Below are 17,774 nucleotides of genomic sequence, written 5' to 3' on the forward strand. Positions count from 1 at the left end.
GCTGTCTGCTCTTTGGGGTCCCTTCTAGGCCAAAGCATTCTCTGACTGCTTCAATATGGACACTTAGCAGAAGTGCAATGAAGGGAACTTGAAATAAGCAAAGTTGTGAAACTGGCTCTGAGCCTGGGGCCTGGGTTTGAGGTTGTTTGCTGGTTCTTAGCTTGGGAGCTGCATCTGAGCTTGGGATCCGGGTCTGCACTTTTGATCTGGGCCTGACCTTGAGGACCTGTTCTGAACTTTGGAGCTGCTGGAGTGCTGTGTGCAGCTCTGGTGCCCCCAAGAGCTTGGGAGCTGGGTCTTGAGCTTGGGTGTGGGTCTGAGTTTGGGGGCTGGGTGTGGTGTTGGCTGATGATTCCTGAGCTTGGGAGCTGATTCTGAGCTTGGGAGCTGAGTCTGCACTTTTTATTTGAGTGTGAGCTCGGGGTCTGGTTGTTAAGCTCGAGAAGTGGTTCTGGTCTTAGTTGCTGGTTCTTGGGCTCGGGGGCTGGCTCTGGGCTTGGGATGTGGTTCTGACCTTAGTTGCTGGCACTGAGCTGGGGGCTGGTGTTTGCACACAGGGACTGGCTGTGACCTTGGGAAGTGGTTCTGGCCTTAGTGGCAGGCTCTCGGGCTCGGGGGCTGGGTCTGAGCTTGGTGGCTTATTCTTGAGCTAGGGGGCAGCTTCTGAGCATGGGAGCTGGTTCTTGAGCTTGGGAAGTGGTTCTGACCTTAGTTGCTGGCTGTGAGCCTGGGTGCTGAGTCTGCACTTTTGGAGTGTGAGTTTGGGGTTTCTGACCTTAGTTGCTGGTTCTTGAGCTAGGGGTACTGGCGCTGGGCTTGGGAAGTGCTTCTGGGCTTGGGGTCTGGGTCTGATCTTGGGTACTGGTTCCTGAGCTTGGGAAGTGGTTCTGACCTTAGCTGCTGGCTTTGAGCCCAGGAGCTGAGTCTGCATGTTAGATTTGAGGGTGAGCTTGGGGGCTGGCGGGCTGGTTCTTGATCTGGAGAAGTTTTTCTGACCTTAATTGCTGGTTCTAGAGCTTAGGAGCTGGCCCTGAGCTTGGGGTCTGTTTCTTGAGCTCAGGGATCAGGCTCTTGGCTCAGGGGCTGGCTCCTGAGCTCAGGGCCTGGCACTGAGCTCAGGGGCTGGTTCTCAAGCTGGGAAGTGCTTCTGACCTTAGTTGCTGGCTCTTGAGCTCACAGGCTGGTTCTGGGCTTGAGGGCTGGCTCTGGGCTTGGGAAGTGGTTCTTGAGCTAAGGAAATTGGTTCTGAACTTGGGGGTTGGTTCTGACCTTAGTTACTGGCTCTTGAGCTTGGGGGTCAGGCTCTGGGCTTGGGACCTGCATCTGAGCTCAGGAAGTGGTTCTGGGCTTGGGGGTTGGTTCTTGAGCTTGGGAAGTAGTTCTGACCTTGGTTGCTGGTTTTAGAGCTCAGGGGCTGGCTCTGAGCTCAGGAAGTAGTTCTGGGCTTGGGGTCTGGGTCTGAGCTCAGGAGATTGTTCCCTAAGCTCAGGGCTGCTTCTTGGGCTTGGGGACTGGCTCTGGGCTCGGGGGCTCGTTCTCAAGCTTGGGAAGTGCTTCTGCCCTTAGTGGCTGGCTCTAGAGCTCAGGGGCTAGTTCTGAGCTTGGGAAGTAGTTCTGACCTTAGGTGCTGGTTCTCAAGCTTGGGGGCTGGCACTGAGCTCAGGGGCTGGCTGTTGAGCTTGGGAAGTGGATCTGAGCTTAGTTGCTGGCTCTGAGCCCAGGAGCTGAGTCTGCATGTTCGATTTGAGTGTGAGCTTGGGGGCTGGTGGGCTGGTTCTTGATCTTGAGAAGTTGTTCTGACCTTAGTTGCTGGCTCTTGAGCTGGGAAGTGGTTCTGACCTTAGTTGCTGGCTCTTGAGGTTGCAGGCTGGTGCTGGGCTTGAAGGCTGGTGCTGGGCTTGGGAAGTGGTTCTTGAGCTAAGGAAATTGGTTCTGACCTTACTTGCTGGTTTTGGGTTCAGGGGTCAGGCTCTGGGCTTGGGGGTTGGTTCTTGAGCTTGGGAAGTGGTTCTAACTTTGCTTGCTGGTTCGACAGCTTGGGGTCTGGGTCTGAGCTCAGGAACTTGTTCCCTGAGCTCAGGGCTGCTTCTTGGGTTTGGGGGCTGGCTCTGGGCTCAGGGGATGGTTTTTAATCTGTGGGGCTGCCACTGAGCTTGGAGATGGGTTCTCGAGCTTGGGAAGTGGTTGTGACCTTAGTTGCTGGCGCTGAGCTTGGGAGCTGGCTTTGAACTTGGGAAGGGTTTCTGACCTTAATTGCTGGTTCTCAAGCTCAGGGGCTGGTGCTGAGCTTGGGGTCTGGTTGTTGAGCTTGGGAAGTGGTTCTGAGCTTAGTTCCTCACTCTGAGCCCAGGAGCTGAGTCTGCACGTTAGATTTGAGTGTGAGTTTGGGGGCTGGCACTGAGCTTTGGGCTTGGTACTTGAGCTTGGGAAGTGGTTCTGATGTTCGCTGCTGGTTCTTGAGCTCAGGGGCTGGTGCTGGGCTCAGGGGCTGGCTCTGGGCTCGGGGGCTGCTTCTTGAGCTCGGGGGTCAGGCTCTGGGCTTGGGAACTGGTTCTAGAGCTTAGGGGATGGCTCTGAGGTGCAAGAGTTGAGCTGAAGTGGCACAGTGCCCTGCAGAGGCAAAAGCTTTTCCCTGCCAGTCAGCCATTGGAATCATCTCCCCAGGGCAGTGGTGGATTCCCCTGCAGGGCAGAGTTGGAAGGCTCAGCTTGGCAGGGGGCTGGGCCAGCTCCTTTCCAGTCCAGTGTCAGCTGGCAAGGTTGGAGCAGCTGAGCCTTGGTGTCCCTTGCAGCCTGGCATTGTGTGGCAGCAGAGCTGTGCTGCTGGTTTTGAGGGCACTTGGAAAGCTTCTGGAGCATTTGTGCAGAGTGTGCAAGACATCCCTGAGCCTAGCAACTCCCTCAGCTCTCTTCAGAATGAACTCTGCAGAGCTGGAAGAGCTTTCCAGGAATTTGGCAGAGGTTTGGAGAAGTTTGGAAGGGATTTTGGTTCTCCTTCTCCTTGTCCTCTTCCTTGTCCTCCTCTGCCTCATCTTTTTCCTCCTCTCCCTGGAAGCTGCACTTAGACTCCTAGAATCCTAGAGTGGTTTCGGTTGTCAGGGAGCTGCAAAGGTGCTGCAGTCGAAGCCCCTCTGCAGTCAGCAGGGACATCCTGCACTAGCTCAGGTTGCCCAGAGCCCTGTCCAGCCTGACCTTGAACCTCTCCAGGGCTGGGACCTCAAGCCCCTCCCTGTGCAACCTGTTGCAGTGTTCCAGCAGGCTCCTGGTGCAGAATTTGTTCCTCACCTCCAATCTCAATCTGCTCTGCTCTAGTTTGAAGCCATTGCCTCTGGTGCTGTACCTGCAGGCTATGCAAAGAGTCCCTCTGCAGCCTTCTTGTAGTCCCCTTCAGGTACCAGAAGGTCACTCTTAGGTCTCCCCAGAGCCTTCTCTTCTCCTCTCCAGGCTGAACACCCCCAGCTCCCTCAGCCTGTCCTGGTAGCAGAGCTGCTCCAAGCCCCTGATCATTTTTGTGTCCCTCCTCTGGGCCCTCTCCATCAGGTCTCTGTCCTTCCTGTGTTGATGGCTCCAGAGCTGGCTGCAGTGCTGCAGGTGAAGTCTCAGCAGAGCCAAGTGCCAGGATGGCCTCTGTCCATCTCTGGCTATGCTGCTTTTGGTGCTGCCCTTGGCCTTGTGGGCTGCAGGCTCCCCCTGTCTGTTCCTGTCCAGCTTCTATTGTGCCTGGCCAGGGGCAGGACCCTGCCCTTGCTCTTGTTGAAGCTCAGGAGGTTGCCCTGGGCCCCCTCTGCAGCTTGTCCCCTTGAGCTCCTCCAACTTGTTCTGCAGGGTATTGTCTTAGGTTTCAGGATGCAGAGAGGCAATCTTTGAGCCTTGTGAAAGGAGTTGATGCCAAGCTGTGGCCAGAGGGTTGGATAGAATTGGGCAGTTTCCATGGCTGTGCTGTTCAGAGCTGCATCCTACAGTGCAAAGCATCAAATCCACAACAATCCATAGTGTGCCTGGGCCACGGGAGCCAAGCAACCTCCCTAGGCCAAAGCTTCCTCCAGAGCTCCACCAAAGCAGGCCAGAACCCCAGGCCCCAAATGCCTTCCCCCTCCCCCATGCCTCTCTGCCCCTCCTCCCCCCATACCCAAGAGATGCAGTTACAGATTCTGGTAGGCAGCTCCCAGGTGAGCCAGGCTGCTGCAGACTGCAGTTGGCAGCACTGCCAAGGCCTGAAAGCTCCTCTGCAGAGAGAGATCCCAGAAGCTGTCGCTGGGAGCAGAGAGGAAGGGCAAAGGAGGTTGGAGATCCTGTGCTGTTCCTTTGTAGAGAGTGGGTGCAGGCCTTGTGGGAATGAACTAAGCTAGACGACACTTTGTGGTGTCCCTCTGGACTCTGCTGTCCCTTCTGGAGGTCTCTACTCTCTGGTGTAAGACATCCCAGTGCCTTCCACCCACCACAGGGATTCTCCTCCACGCTCTCATCCAGGGGTTTCCTTAGGGCCCTACTGGCTGTGAAGATCAGCCCTGGGGACTTGGTGGGGTCGTGGGGATTTTGAGAGGGCAGCAAGTGAGTGGAGATGGAGCAATGGATGGAGAGATGGAGGGTGAAGGCTGCAGGGGGTGGGAGAGCTTAGTTCAGCAGCTGTGTGGCTCTGCCTGGCTCCTGCCTCCAATGGTGCTGGCAGCAGCTGACCCCAGAAGCTCAAAGCCCCAAACCCTGCCTGGCTCAGGACAGTCCCCTGACCTCTAGTACTGCCCAAGCAGGCATTCAGGGCTCCTAGCCACACAGCCCAGCCATCCCCCATGGCAGGAGTCACCTGAGGTCTCACTCCCTCTCTGTCCCCCTTCCTCTCATCAGTTCCTGCATGAGGTGTCTGCAGGGTCCCTCCCCAGCCCTCATCTGTAAGCCCCCCTTGGCTTGGTGCTGTTCTTTCAGGCCTCCAGCTGATCCCAGCCTTTAGTCTCAGGCCCCTTCCTTCCTCGAGCTGCTGCTTTCAGCCCAGTTCCTTAGATGCTTCCTCAGCCACAGCATTTCCCACTCCACTCTTCCAGCTGCAGTGGCAGTGGAGGTGGGGGACACAGGACCATGGGACAGCCAAGGCAATAGGGACATGGATGAGCTGGGAATGAGGGAAAGGCCTGAGAATGGTCAGGCAGGAATTAGGCCTTGTCCCCCAAAAAAGGGGAGAGGATCCAGGGCCCAGGTGGCAAATGTGTGTGCAGGGAATGGCAGAATCTGGCAGCATTTGAGGAGGTGAAAGGAGTGAATTGTGCTGCAGCTCTGCCTGTGTCAGCTGGGAGATGAACAGCAGCCCATGAGCACTGTGCCCTCCCATCCAACCTCATTTTCTCTTGGGGCTGTGGAGTGGCAGCTCCAGGGAACTGCAAAGAGCAAGCTGAGAGAAATGGTCAGGGAGAGAAGGAAGCCAAACCCTTTCCAGTGAGTCTCTTCAGGCTGCAGGCGTGTGAAGGGTGCTGGAGGTGTGAGGTTTGGGCAGGAGCCAGAGACTCCTCCAGCATCCCAGTGAGGGCTGAAGAGGTTTATCAAGAAGCTGCCCAAGTCCCTTCCCCCTTTGCTGCATCTGCAGAGATCATGAAGCTCCCTTTGTGTGTGTCCTGAGGGCTGCTGTGATCTTCTCTTGGACAGTGGGCAGCAGAGAGGTGTGTGCAGGGCAGAGCTGAGCACAGAGTGTGTGGGGTGGGGGCAGAGCCAGGGAGGAGAGCTGGGTCCAGAGCAAGATCTGCTGTCAAAGGCAGTTGCAGGCAGCAGAGCCCTGGGCAGGCAGTGGGAGAAAGCTTTAGGCAAGGCCTGGGAGAGGCTGTGTGGAGGCAGCTGTGTTGTGGTGCTGGCCTGCAGCTGTGTGCTGGGGTCTGTGTGCTGGGCAAGGAGCTGAGTCTGCACTTGTTGAGGCCTGCCATCTTGATCAGCCCTGGCTGTGTGCTGTGGCTGTGCTGCTGGGCTTGGGAGCTGCCTCCAGCAAGGTTGAGCTGTGCTGCCTGGTCCTGGGCAGTGCTGAGTCATCCCTTGCAGGTCAGTGCTCTCTGAGACCTTTGCTTCTCTGTGGCAGGAGTTGTGTCCCTCTCTCTCCATCATCCCTGCCCCTGTGTGCTGTGGAAGAGCAGAGTTTGCAGATCTGTCCCTTGGAGCAGCCCAACAGGTAAGAAACCCAGAGTGGGTTAACAGCAGGATCCTAGGCCCCCAGAGCAGCTCTTAGCCTCCTCCACCCCCTCCTGTGCAGCATTTTCATCTCTCCAGGAGCTCTGAGGCCCATCAGGTGTTGTGGGAGTTGAGGAATGCTCCAGGCTGCTGGGGTGAGTTGTGAGCAGGGGATGATGTTTGCGGGTTGGGATCTGGAGGGTGGTGGGAGAAGGTTGGAGGTGGTTTGGTGTTCCTTGTTCAGTGCTGCTGCCTCCATTGTCTGAGCCAGGGGAGATCAAAGGACAAGGCTGGGCCAGGAACCACCCTGCCAATGCCACCAGGCTCGAGGAGAGTAGGACAGGACCACTTGTATGTCCCAGGGTGCCTCAGGGCACTGATCACAGGAACCTGGGGTCTCAGCACAGGTGTTAGAGGTCTGAGCCTACACTGTGGCAGAAACTGAAGGTTTGAGGTCCCCTCTGTACTCTCTCCCCCAGCTGGGTGTTGGGAGTCAGGGACTGTCATGACCCAGGCAGGATCTGAGGGTTTGAGATCCTGGGCTCAGGTGCTTCCATCTTCCCTATTGCACAGCTGTGACTCCTCCTTCCCACAGTATGGCCTCACAGAAGGACTCAGACAAGAGTTGGGAGGAGAAGCAGCACCCAGAGATCAAGTTGGAGAAGCCAATATGCAGTCCCAAAGTAGAGGAGGATGAGGAGGAAAAGGAGGAGAAGATGGAGGATGATGCTGAGAATGACAATTATGAAGAGGAGGATAATGATGATGATGAAGGTGACCAGGATGAGGGGGAGGAATGTATGGAGGAGGATGAAGCCATAGCAGGTCTCTCAGTGTCACCGAAAGAGCTGAATCAGTGCCGTGAGTGTGGGCAGAGCTTCCCAGGTGGCTCAGAGCTAGTGAAGCACCACTGCCCGCAGCCTGGCTCCCGGCCCTTCGTTTGTGGTGACTGTGGCAAGAGGTTCCGCTGGAACTCTGAGCTCATCCAGCACCGCCGCACCTACACTGGAGAGAAACCTTTCACCTGTGCTGACTGCGCTCAGAGCTTCACCCAGCGCTGTCATCTCACCCAGCACTGCCTCACCCACACTGGAGAGAAGCCCTTCTCTTGTGACAGCTGTGGCAAGCAGTTCAGGCAGATCTCTCAGCTTAGGCAACACCACCTCACCCACACCAGTGAGAAGGCCTTCACCTGCAGGGACTGCGGCAAGAGCTTCAAACACAGCTCCACTCTCACCATCCATCGCCGCATCCACACTGGAGAGCATCTGTTCCCCTGTGCTGAGTGCGGCAAGAGCTTCACCACGAGCGCTGCATTCATCCAGCACCAACTCATCCACAGTGGTGAGAAGCCTAACAGCTGTGCCGACTGCGGCAAGAGCTTTACCCAGATGGGGAACCTCACAGAGCACCGTCGTGTGCACGCTGGCGAAAAGTCTTTCAGCTGTGCTGAGTGCGGCCAGGCCTTCAGACATAAGCGCACTCTCATTGCGCACCACCGCACTCACACCGGTGAGAAGTCTTACACCTGTGCTGACTGTGGCAAGAGCTTCAGCCAGAGGCAACATCTCAGTCGCCACCGCCGCACCCACACTGGTGAGAAGGCTGTCACGTGCTGATTTCGGTAAGAGCTTCACCTGGATGGGGCGCTTCAAGAAGCACCGCTACATCCACACCAGAGAGCAGCCTGTACTGGAGGGGAGGCATAAATCCACCTAGAATCTGTGGGGTAATCATGACCCCTCTGAGAGGGCCTTTCCAGCACCAAAATCATCCCTTTTTACTTTGCAGTTCTCAGGGAATGGGGACACCAGCAGCAACAAACACCTCCTGCCCTTCTGAACACCAATTATTGCTAATGAGAACAATTACAGTGCTGAGTCGGCACAGCTGGAGCTCCCAGTGGAGCTAGGCAGGGCTTTGCCACGGTTTATCTGGTTCTTCCCTTATGCTTTGTGTCTCCCTGGGGTAAGAAATCCTCTGTCCATTGACCAATTGTCTCAATAAAACCCAAAAGTTACCCAAATCCTGTCTGTTTGCTTTTATTTCAGATATCCCTGCCACAATGCCCAAATTTTGGGGGCATTTGCTCCCAAGGGATGGGGTGGAGCTGTGTGCCCAGTTGAGGGCAGGGAAAATGAGGTTCTCAGAGGAGTCTTGAGGGGCAGCTCAGAGGCATTCTGCAGGGGCTTTCAGGTGATCTTAGGTGTTTGGGATTTGGATGGTCCTAGGACTGACTTTTGGGATCTTTGGAGGGTGTAGGGGGAAGCTCATGGAGATCTTTGGAAGAACTCAGAAAGCTTCTGTTGGCTTTCCACTGTGGGGCTGGAACAAGTTGAAGAGCTGAGAAGAGGTTAATCTGCTTCTTCCCCCCAAAACAGAAGTGAAGGAAAAATAACACACACCCCCAAATCAAAAACCACTCTGGGTTGAGATGAGGACTTGAGACAACATCAACAGAGCTGAATCCAGATGAGATCACATAGTGCACACTGACCTGAGGCTGTTTGCAGAAAGAAGCACAGCAGTCAGCAGCAGCAGCCAGGAGTTAAACCCCTACAGCCTTCCCTCTCAGCAAAGAGCCAGCACCTGAGAGCCAGAACCCAACAGCAGCAACCAGAACAGGAAGCCTCTCCTGTTGCCATCTGAACTTCAAGCCCTGTAGTACTTTGCTCCAGCCAGCACTGTCCCTGTGAAGGTGGCATGAGGCAGGATGGTGTGGAGTAATGGCAGCAAATTTTCAACTTAACCTTTGATATTCCCAAGCCCTCATTCTGTGCCACCTGTGCCATGCCCAGCAGCAATCAGCAGCACACCTCAGGCACTGTCCATTCTCACTCCACAGGAGGTTGCTTTGCAGTACCCAGAGGGCTGCTCACTGCAGGTGCTCTGCAGCTCCACTCTGTTCCAGCACAGTCTGGATCAGTCCATGTCCACTCCAAATGCTGCAAATTCTGGGGCTGTGTTTCCAGCTCTGGGGCAATGGAGTCCAGTGACTCCTTCTATGCCTCCAAGTGAAAGCAAACTGTGGCTTGCATCCCAGTACTCAGCTTCCAACACATCCAGGTGTGGGGATCCTCCTGTCACACCAGAAACACAGATGGGTTCCACCCCTCATAGTTGGATGGTGTCAGAGCACTCTGGGCACCTGTATCTACTAAAGCTTTATCCTCTCATGGCTTCAACTTGCCAGGCCATTAGTTCTGTGTGGTTCAACAAATCAATTTGTCTCTCCCCTCCATCTGTTTGGAGGCCGAGGCCCTCTAAGTGCCAGGTGCTGCTCATTGGCCACAACAACCCCATGCAGTGCTACAGGATGTGGTCAGAGTGGCTGGAGAGCAGCCAGACAGAAAGCATCCTTGGTGGTACTGGTTGATAGTAGGCTGAACATGAGCCAGCAGTGCACCCAGGTGTCCAAGAAGGCCAATGGCATCCTGGCCTTTATCAGGAATAGTGTGGCCAGCAGGAGCAGGGAGGTTCACTGCACTGGTTAGACCACACCTTGAGTACTGTGTCCAGTCCTGGGCCCCTCAGTTTAGGAAGAATGTTGACTTGCTGGAAGGTGTCCAGAGAAGGACAGCAAAGCTGGTGAGGGGTTTGGAGTACAGGTCCTATGAGGAGAGGCTGGGAGTTCTGATTTTGCTTTGCCTGGAGAAGAGGAGACTCAGGGGAGACCTTATTGCTCTCTACAACTACCTGAAGGGAGGTTGTAAACAGGAGGAGGTTGGGCTCTTCTCTCAGGTAACCAGCACCAGAACAAGAGGACACAGTCTCAAGCTGCACCAGGGGAGCCTTAGACTGGATATTAGGAAGAAGTTCTTCATGGAGAGAGTGATTGCCCATTGGAATGTGCTGCCTGGGGAGGTGGTGGAGTTGCCATCATTGGGGGTGTTTAGGAGGAGACTTGATAGGTTGCTTGGTGCCATGGCTTAGTTGATTATATTGTGTTGGATGATGGGTTGGATGTGATGATCTTGAAGGTCTCTTCCAACCTGGTTTATTCTATTCTATTCTAAGTGGACAGAACAAAGGGGATGGTGTCTGAGAAAAAAGAAGTGCAGGGAATAAAAGGGTTGGTGCCTGAGCAAAAGGAAGGGCAGAGGAAAAAAGGGTTGGTGCCTGAGAATGAAGAAGCGCAGGAAGCACTAGAAAAAAAAGATTTGGTGCCCAAGAATAAAGCCCAGAGAATAAAAGTGGTGGTGCCTGAGATAAAAGAAGTCCAGAGGAAAAGAGGGATGGTGCCCGAGAGAAAAGGGGAGCAGAGAAGAAAACGGTCTGTGGCAGAGGAGAAAGGAGTGCACAGAATAACAGAGTTGGTGCCTGAGAAAAAGTAAGCACAGGGAATAATTGGGTTGGTGCCCCCAGAAAAAAGAAGTGCAGGAAGAAATAGGGTTGGTGTCTGAGAATAAAGAAGAGCAGAAGAAAAATGTCTTGGTGCCCAAGAGATAGAAAGTGAAGAGAAAAAAAGGTTGATGCCTGAGAAAAAAGAAATTAAGAAAATAAATGTTCAGTGCCCGAGAAGAAAGAAGTGCAGAGAATAAAAGTGTTGGTGACCGAGAAAAGAGAAGTGCAGGGAATAAAAGTGTGAGTGCCCGAGGGAAAAGGACAGAGAATAAAATAGTTGGTGCCCAAGAAGTAAGAAGTACAGAGAAAAAAAGGGATGGTGCATAAGAAAAAAGTACAGAGAAAAATGTGTTGGTACCTGAAAGAAACCAAGAGAGAGAACAAAATTGTTGGCGCCCAAGAAATAAGAAGCACAGGGAATAAAAGTGTTGGTGCCCAAGGAAAAAGAAGTGTGGAGAAAAAATGTGTTGGTGCCCAAGAGATAAAAAGTGAAGAGAAACAAAGGGTTGGTGCCCGAGTGAGAAGAAGTGCAGAGGAAAACAGGGTTGGTGGCAGAGGAAACAGAAGTACAGAGGAAGAAACGGTTGGTGCCTGAGGGAAAAGAAGGGCAGAGGACAAAAGGTTTGGTGCCCAAGAAAAAAGAAGGGCAGAGAAAAAAGTGTTGCTGCCTGAGAAGAAAGAAGTGCAGAGAAAAAAGTGGTTGGTGCACAAAGGAAAAAGAAGCTCAGAGAAAAAAAAGTGTTGGTGCCCGAGAGAAAAGAGGAGCAGAGTAGAAAAGGGTCTGTGCCCAAGAAAAAAGAAGTGCAGAGAAGAAAAGGGTTGGTGTCCGAGAGAAAAGAAGTGCTGAGGAAATAAGTGTTGGTGCTGGAGGAAAAAAAAAGCAAAGGGAAAAAAGGGTTGGTGCCCTAGAGAAAAGAAGCATAGAGATAAAAATGATTGGTGGCCAAGAAAAAAGAAGCACAGAGGAGAAAAGGCTGGTGCCCAAGGGAAAAGAAGTGCAGAGGGAAAAAGGTTGGTGCTGGAGCAAAAAGAAGATCAGAGGAACAAAGGGTTGGTGCCTGAGAACAAAGCAGCACAGAAGATAAAGGTTGGTACCCAGAAGAAAAGAAGCACAGAGTAAAACCAGGGTGGTTCCCTAAAAAAAACCAAGATCAGAGAAACAAAGGCTTGGTGCCTGAGGAAAATGAGGGCCAGAGGAAAGAAGGGTTGGCGCCCAAGAAAAAGAAGCATAGAGAAAAAAGTGTTGGTGCCTGAGAAAAAAGAAGTGCAGGGAATAAAAGGGGAGGTGCCCAGAAAAAAGAAGTGCAGAGGGAAAAAGGGTTGGTGGCTGAGCAAAAAGAAACAGAAAGAATAGAAACAATGGGTGCCCGAGAAAAGAGAAATGCAGGGAATAAAGGGGTTGGTGCCAGAGAGAAAGGAGGCACAGAGGAAAAAGGGTTGCTGCCTGAGAAAAAAGATAGTAGAGGAAAAAATATTTGGTGTGTGAGAAAAAAGAAGCACAGAGAAAAAGGGGTTGGTGCCCAAGAGAATAGAAGCACAGAGAATAAAAGGATTGGTGAACGAGAAAAAGAGAGCACAGAGAATAAAAGGGCTGGTGCCTGAGAGAAAAGAAGAGCAGAGGGAAAAATGGTTGGTGCCCAAGAAAAAAGAAGTATGCAGAAAAATGTGTTGGTGCTCGAAAGATAGCAAGAGCAGAGAGCAAAATGGTTGGTGCCTGAGGAAAAAGAGGCACAGAGGAAAAAATGGTTGGTGTCTGAGAATAAAGAAGCACAGAGAAAAATATGCTGGTGCTGAAAGAAAACAAGAGCAGAGAATAAAAGGGTTGGTGCCTGAGGAAAAAGACTTGCAGGAAAAAGATACGGTTGATGCCCGAGAGAAACAAACACATAGAAAAAATGGATTGGTGCCCAAGAAAAAAGAAGTGCAGGGGGAAAAAAGGGTTGGTTGTGGGAAGAGGATTGTTTTTGGCTAGCTTGAGAAGACTAGAGGGAAGATTTGCCTTTGCTTGAATTAGAGAGAGCTATGTTTTGTCTTTGACTGAGAGAAGCTGGGCAGCATTTGGTGGGATGTGTTAAAACATTGTTTTGTTGTTTTGGCCTATTGTCAGCCTGTGGTGGGCTATGCCCATCCTGGAAAAAAACAGGGGAGGAGGGCTCCTGAGAGTTTTTTTGCCCTCCCTGGGGGGTGTGTTTCCTCCCCTGGGAAACTGACTTGGTCTCTTCCACTTCCCCCCTCCTTGTCCAGCAGGGGTATAAGATGGAGGAGAATTGCAGGCATTGCTCTCTTTCCTGCTGCTTCCACACTCTGCAAAGGACTGGTTCTGTAGCTCATAATTTGTTTTTCCTTTTCCTCTCCTTCTCCCATCCATCCTTGTTCCTTACCCTTCTGAACCCTGCCTGCCATTGTTACACAAATATATATATATACACTGTTTAAAGAAAAATCCTTTGCCTCTCTATTTCCAAGCTGAACCCAAATTATTTCTATGTGGATTTGCTCTCTCTGTTGGGGAAGGGGATTCTCAGCCTTGCCCCCATCTGAGCTTTTAAGCCCCAGTTAAGGCTCAAACCACCACAACGCCTTAACAACAGGCATGCCAGTAGAGAATGACCAATTGAGATGTGACACCTGTGCCTGCTGATAGACCAGAGAACCTTGCTGTGTAACATAATAAATGTCTTTGCCTGCTTACATCCTGTCCTGGAAGCATTGCTCGAGGTAATTAAAACATCTAAACTATTACAAATGGTGACCCCGAACGTTTGCCTCGACCAACTATTCATTATGACTCTCACTTGCGCCATCAAGAAGACATTTTGCTTTTAAGGACTGTGGAGATGCTCCTGTTTGTCAGTGCCACTAATGGTGGCTATTGGATTAGTCTCTGTGAGATTAATCTGTCTGCCTTTATGTCAGTGACGTTCCCTGATTCGCCGGACGTTATGGATGTGCTATACGTCTAAGATAAGGCAAGGTACACCTGATACCGAGTAGTTAATTATATTGGAGATTATAGGCATGCTATATGTCTAAGATAAGGCGAGGTACACCTGATAATGAGTAGTTAATTATATTGGAGATTATAGACGTGCTCTATGTCTATGATAAGGTGAGGCACACCAGAGATAAAGGTGCAAGGAGCACTGAAGCAAAAAGAAGAAAAAAGGGTTGGTGCCCTAGAAGAGAAGCAGCTCTGCAGTGACAGAGCTGAGCAGTCAGGGAAATTGGGTGGTTGGAGCCTCCCTGGGGGTTGGTGCCTCCTTTTGACAAACACATAACAGGTAATCAAATAACAAAAGAGGAGAAATCAATACTGGGAGTCATTATGCATATCTTGACAAAAAGAGCAACAACATATGATGAAAGGACAGGGGAGCAGGGAGAGATGGCTATGTTCAGGGCAACAAAAGTAAGCAAAATTGCTAAGTCTTCCTTTACAATGTGGAGATTAGTTAAATATTCTTTAGACCAACTAGCAGAAGATCCTAAGGCAACTTCAGCAGTGATTAACAGCACTTCACCAGAACAGAACTCTTCTTTGACATCTACACGCCCCCTCCCCCTCCACCACCGTGGCCACTAAGCCTGCCTACCCCCCTGGAGCTGCAGTCGACAGTGTCTCTCCAACAAAAACAGCAGCCTGTCGCTAGACCCCCCTGCTGCAACTCTCAAAAGTTCTCCAACGTGTTTTGATTCTGGACAGAAGGGACATCCTAAGTTAAATGATCAGAACTTAGCTTGGGGACAATGGCTAAGAAAGAAAGATCAGAAAAATCAAGGCAATGCCTAACTTAGAGAAGAAAATGAGAAATACTGATTGCCAGATACTTTTGTGTGCTTTAAGAAATGCTGCTCTAAGTGGTGTGCTAACAGCCTTACACCCAGCGGTATGGACCGGAGAAGAAGCAATGGCCTCCACTCTAAGCATCTCAAATTTCAGGCTCAAAATCAACAGTTCAGCTCAAATCTCTGATATCACCACCCACTGAAATATTCCTGCCTTCCAGGAAAACTACACTTTGGCTGGAAGCTGTAAAAAAAAAAGGCAGCTGCTGGGAATTCAGCAGAGTTCTCCCACCGCCACCACCCCTTTCCTTCCCCTCTTTCCCCCCCTCCTCCTGTGGCTGTGTTGCCTTTGCTGAGCCATTCAACTCTAACTGGGGCCCAGGGCAGGTCATCTTTTGAGCAGTTCCAACTCCTGATGGCATTGAGGATCTGGGCCCAGAGAGTGTGTGTTCCATTGAGTTTGGCTAACTCTTTTTCCAGGCTGGCATTGTGAGTCAGAGAGCCTAAAAGATTCACCTCCCTCCTATCCAGGTCCATTGTGTCCACCCCCTCATCCCAGCATCTCAGCAATAGACTAGACTAGACTAGACTAGACCAGACTAGACTAGACCAGGTTGGAAGAGACCTTCACGATCATCATGTCCAACCTATCATCCAACACCACCTAATCAACTAAACCATGCAACCAAGCACCCTATCAAGTCTCCTCTTGAACACCTCCAGTGATTGGTGACTCCACCACCTCCTCAGGCAGCCCATTCCAATGGGCAATCACTCTCTGTGTAAAACTTTCTCCTAATCTCCAGCCTAAACCTCCCCTGGTGCAGCCTGAGACTGTGTCCTCTTGTTCTGGTGTGTTTGCCTGGGAGAAGAGACCAACCTGTGCCTGTCTACAACCTCCCTTAAGGTAGTTGTAGAGAGCAATAAGGTCGCCCCTGAGTCTCCTCTTCTCCAGACTAAACAACCCCAGGGCCCAGCTCAGTATTGGCTCACCCTCTTTTCCTGCATAATCCAGATGAGTTTGGAGTCCTTTGGTTAGACCAGGATCAGACAGTGAATACTCTGATGCAGACCAGGAATAGAGGGTCCCTGCCCTTGGCCAGGAGGAGGAAAGGGATGGCAGTGTGCTGTGTAGGTTCGATGGCCTGGCTCATCAAAGCCACAGGAACAGAAGGTGTTGGCAGACACAGGGGCACAGTGCACATTGATGCCATCATGGCACAAAGGCACTGGATCCATCTGGATTTCTGGAGTGACAGGAGGCTGCCAGCAGCTGTCTGTACTAGGAGCTGACATGAGCCTAAGAGGGAATAGGTGAGAAAAACATCCCATTGTGCCTGGCCCAGAGGCCCCTTGCATTCTTGGTACAGAACACCTCAAGAGAGGCTACTTCAAGGACCCGAAGGGCTCTTGATGGGCTTTTGGTGTAGCCATGGTGAATACAAACAAGATCCGAGAGCTGTCTGCCCTGCCGGCCTTGCAGAGAATCCCTTCCTTGTGGGACTACTGCAGGTGGAAGAAGAACAGCTGCCAGGTGCTACCAGGACTGTGCACTGGCAGCAGTATCACACAAACCAAGACTCTCTGGCTCCTATTCATGAACTGATTCACCAGCTGGAGATCCAGGGAGTGACCAGCAAGTCACATTTGCCTTTCAACTGTCCCAGCTGGGCAGTGCAGAAACCTGACAGAGAGTGGAGATTAATAGTGGACTATTGAGGCCTGAATGAAGTGACAGCACCACTGAGTGCTGCTGTGCCAGACATGCTGGAGCTCCAGGATGAGCTGGAGTCAAAGGCAGCCAAGGGGTTCTCTACAATCAACATTGCCAATGCTGCCTTCTCAATTCCATTGGCAGCAGAGTGCAGGCCACAGTTTGCTGTCACCTGGAGGGCTGTGCAATACACCTGGAATCGACTGCCCCGGGGTGGAAGCAGAGCTCCACCATTTGTCATGGACTAATCCAGACTGCACTGGGAAGGCTGATGGCCCTGAACATCTCCAATACATCCATGACATCGTTGTGTGGGGTCACAGGGCAGAAGAAATGTTGGAGAAGGGAGAAAAAAACTTATTCAGATAGTTCTGAAGGCTGAATTTGCCATAAAGAAAAGCAAGGTCAAAGGACCTGCTCAGGAAATTCAGTTCTTGGCAAGAAAATGGCAGGCTGGATGCTGTCATGTACCTATGGACATGGTCAACAGGATAGCAACCACATCTCTACCATCCAACAAGAAGGAGACACAGTCTGTCCTAGGCCTTGTGGGGCCCTGCAGAATGCATGTCCCAGGCTGCAGTCAGCTTTTGAGCACTCTCTATCGAGTGACCTGAAAGCAGAATCATTGTGAGTGGGGCAGTGAGCAACAAGGCTATGAGCAGATCAAACAGGATGTAGCTGTGCAGTGGCACTTGGACCTATCTGAATGGCACCATTGGTGCAAAATATCCTCTACAGTGCAGCCAGGGAACATGGAGCACTTGGAGTCTCTGACAGAAGACATCAGGTGAAACCTGAGGTCAGCCACTGGGGTTTTGGAGTAGGAATAAGGGGTGGAGATTGTACTGGGTTTGGGCTGAGCTGGAGTTAATTCTCTTCTGAGCATCCTGCTAGTGCTGTGTTTTGCAGGACTGAGGCTGGATGTTGGTAACACAGCAGAGTTTTGGCTGCTGCTCAGCTGAGCACTCAGGCTGTGCTTTTCCAACATTTCCCTGCCCCAAGGGTATCCTGGGCTGGGGGGGGAGGCAAGATCTTGGGAGGGTACACAGCTAGGCCAGCTGACCCGAAGTGGCCAAAGGTGTGCTCCATGCCAAGGGTGCTCAGCTCAGCTATAATTGCAAAGTGGAAAGGAGATTGGTCCTTGGAGTTTGTCCTCCAGAAGAACCACTCTGAACAGAGCCCTGCTGCCTGAGACCAACACCCCTGTGCTGCTGGTCTGTAGAGATTCACTTTTCCCTCTGCTTCACCCTGTGTGGTCTATTGCTTGTGCCTATTGTTAGTGTTAAATTGCTTCTATCATACACTGCCTTTTGTTATCTTTCCCTTCTCCCCTGTCCATCTAAGAAGAGGAGTGATAGAGTGGCGTTGGTGGGCATTAAGCCCCCAGACAGGTCCAAACCGCCCCACTTGCCCAGTCAGAAAGGTATCACAGGGTCTGGGAGGAACCATTCCCAATGCCCTGGGATGAAGCAAACCCTGCACAGAGTGAAGAAGGCTAACTGCAGCTGGGCTGTGGCAGGAGGAGTGAGGCCACCCAGGCACAGGAGTTGTCCTCCCTCAGTCTCAGCATTGCTGTGGCCACATCTGGATGCTTGGTGTCTGGGTGTTGGCCTCTGCAGTCTGATGGAGAAGGGAGGAACTGGAGAGACTACAGAGGAGATCTGACAGGATGGGGGTTGGCATCTCTGTGGAGAGGCTGAGGGACCTGGGCTGCTTCAGCCTGCTGAATGGAGGCTCAGAGCACTGCCAGAGCAGTGTGCACATGTCTCAAGGGTGGTTTCAGAGAG

General features: G+C 52.0%; 1 protein-coding gene across 1 annotated transcript in view; it reads left to right on the top strand.

The window, feature by feature from the left end:
- The window catches only part of LOC137456910 (zinc finger protein 585A-like), a 269,157-nt gene that overhangs the window by 19,931 nt on the left and 231,452 nt on the right, over positions 1 to 17,774 (top strand). Inside the window, exons 4-5 of the mRNA XM_068168599.1 lie at positions 6,714 to 7,039; positions 7,160 to 7,712. Of these exons, the coding sequence (XP_068024700.1) occupies positions 6,714 to 7,039; positions 7,160 to 7,712 (879 nt within the window). The remainder of the gene's footprint in view (positions 1 to 6,713; positions 7,040 to 7,159; positions 7,713 to 17,774) is intronic.

The sequence above is a fragment of the Melanerpes formicivorus genome, unplaced genomic scaffold, assembly GCF_026170545.1.
Source record: "Melanerpes formicivorus ecotype bairdi unplaced genomic scaffold, bMelFor1.0.p_v2 SCAF_142, whole genome shotgun sequence".
Classification (NCBI taxonomy): domain Eukaryota; kingdom Metazoa; phylum Chordata; class Aves; order Piciformes; family Picidae; genus Melanerpes; species Melanerpes formicivorus.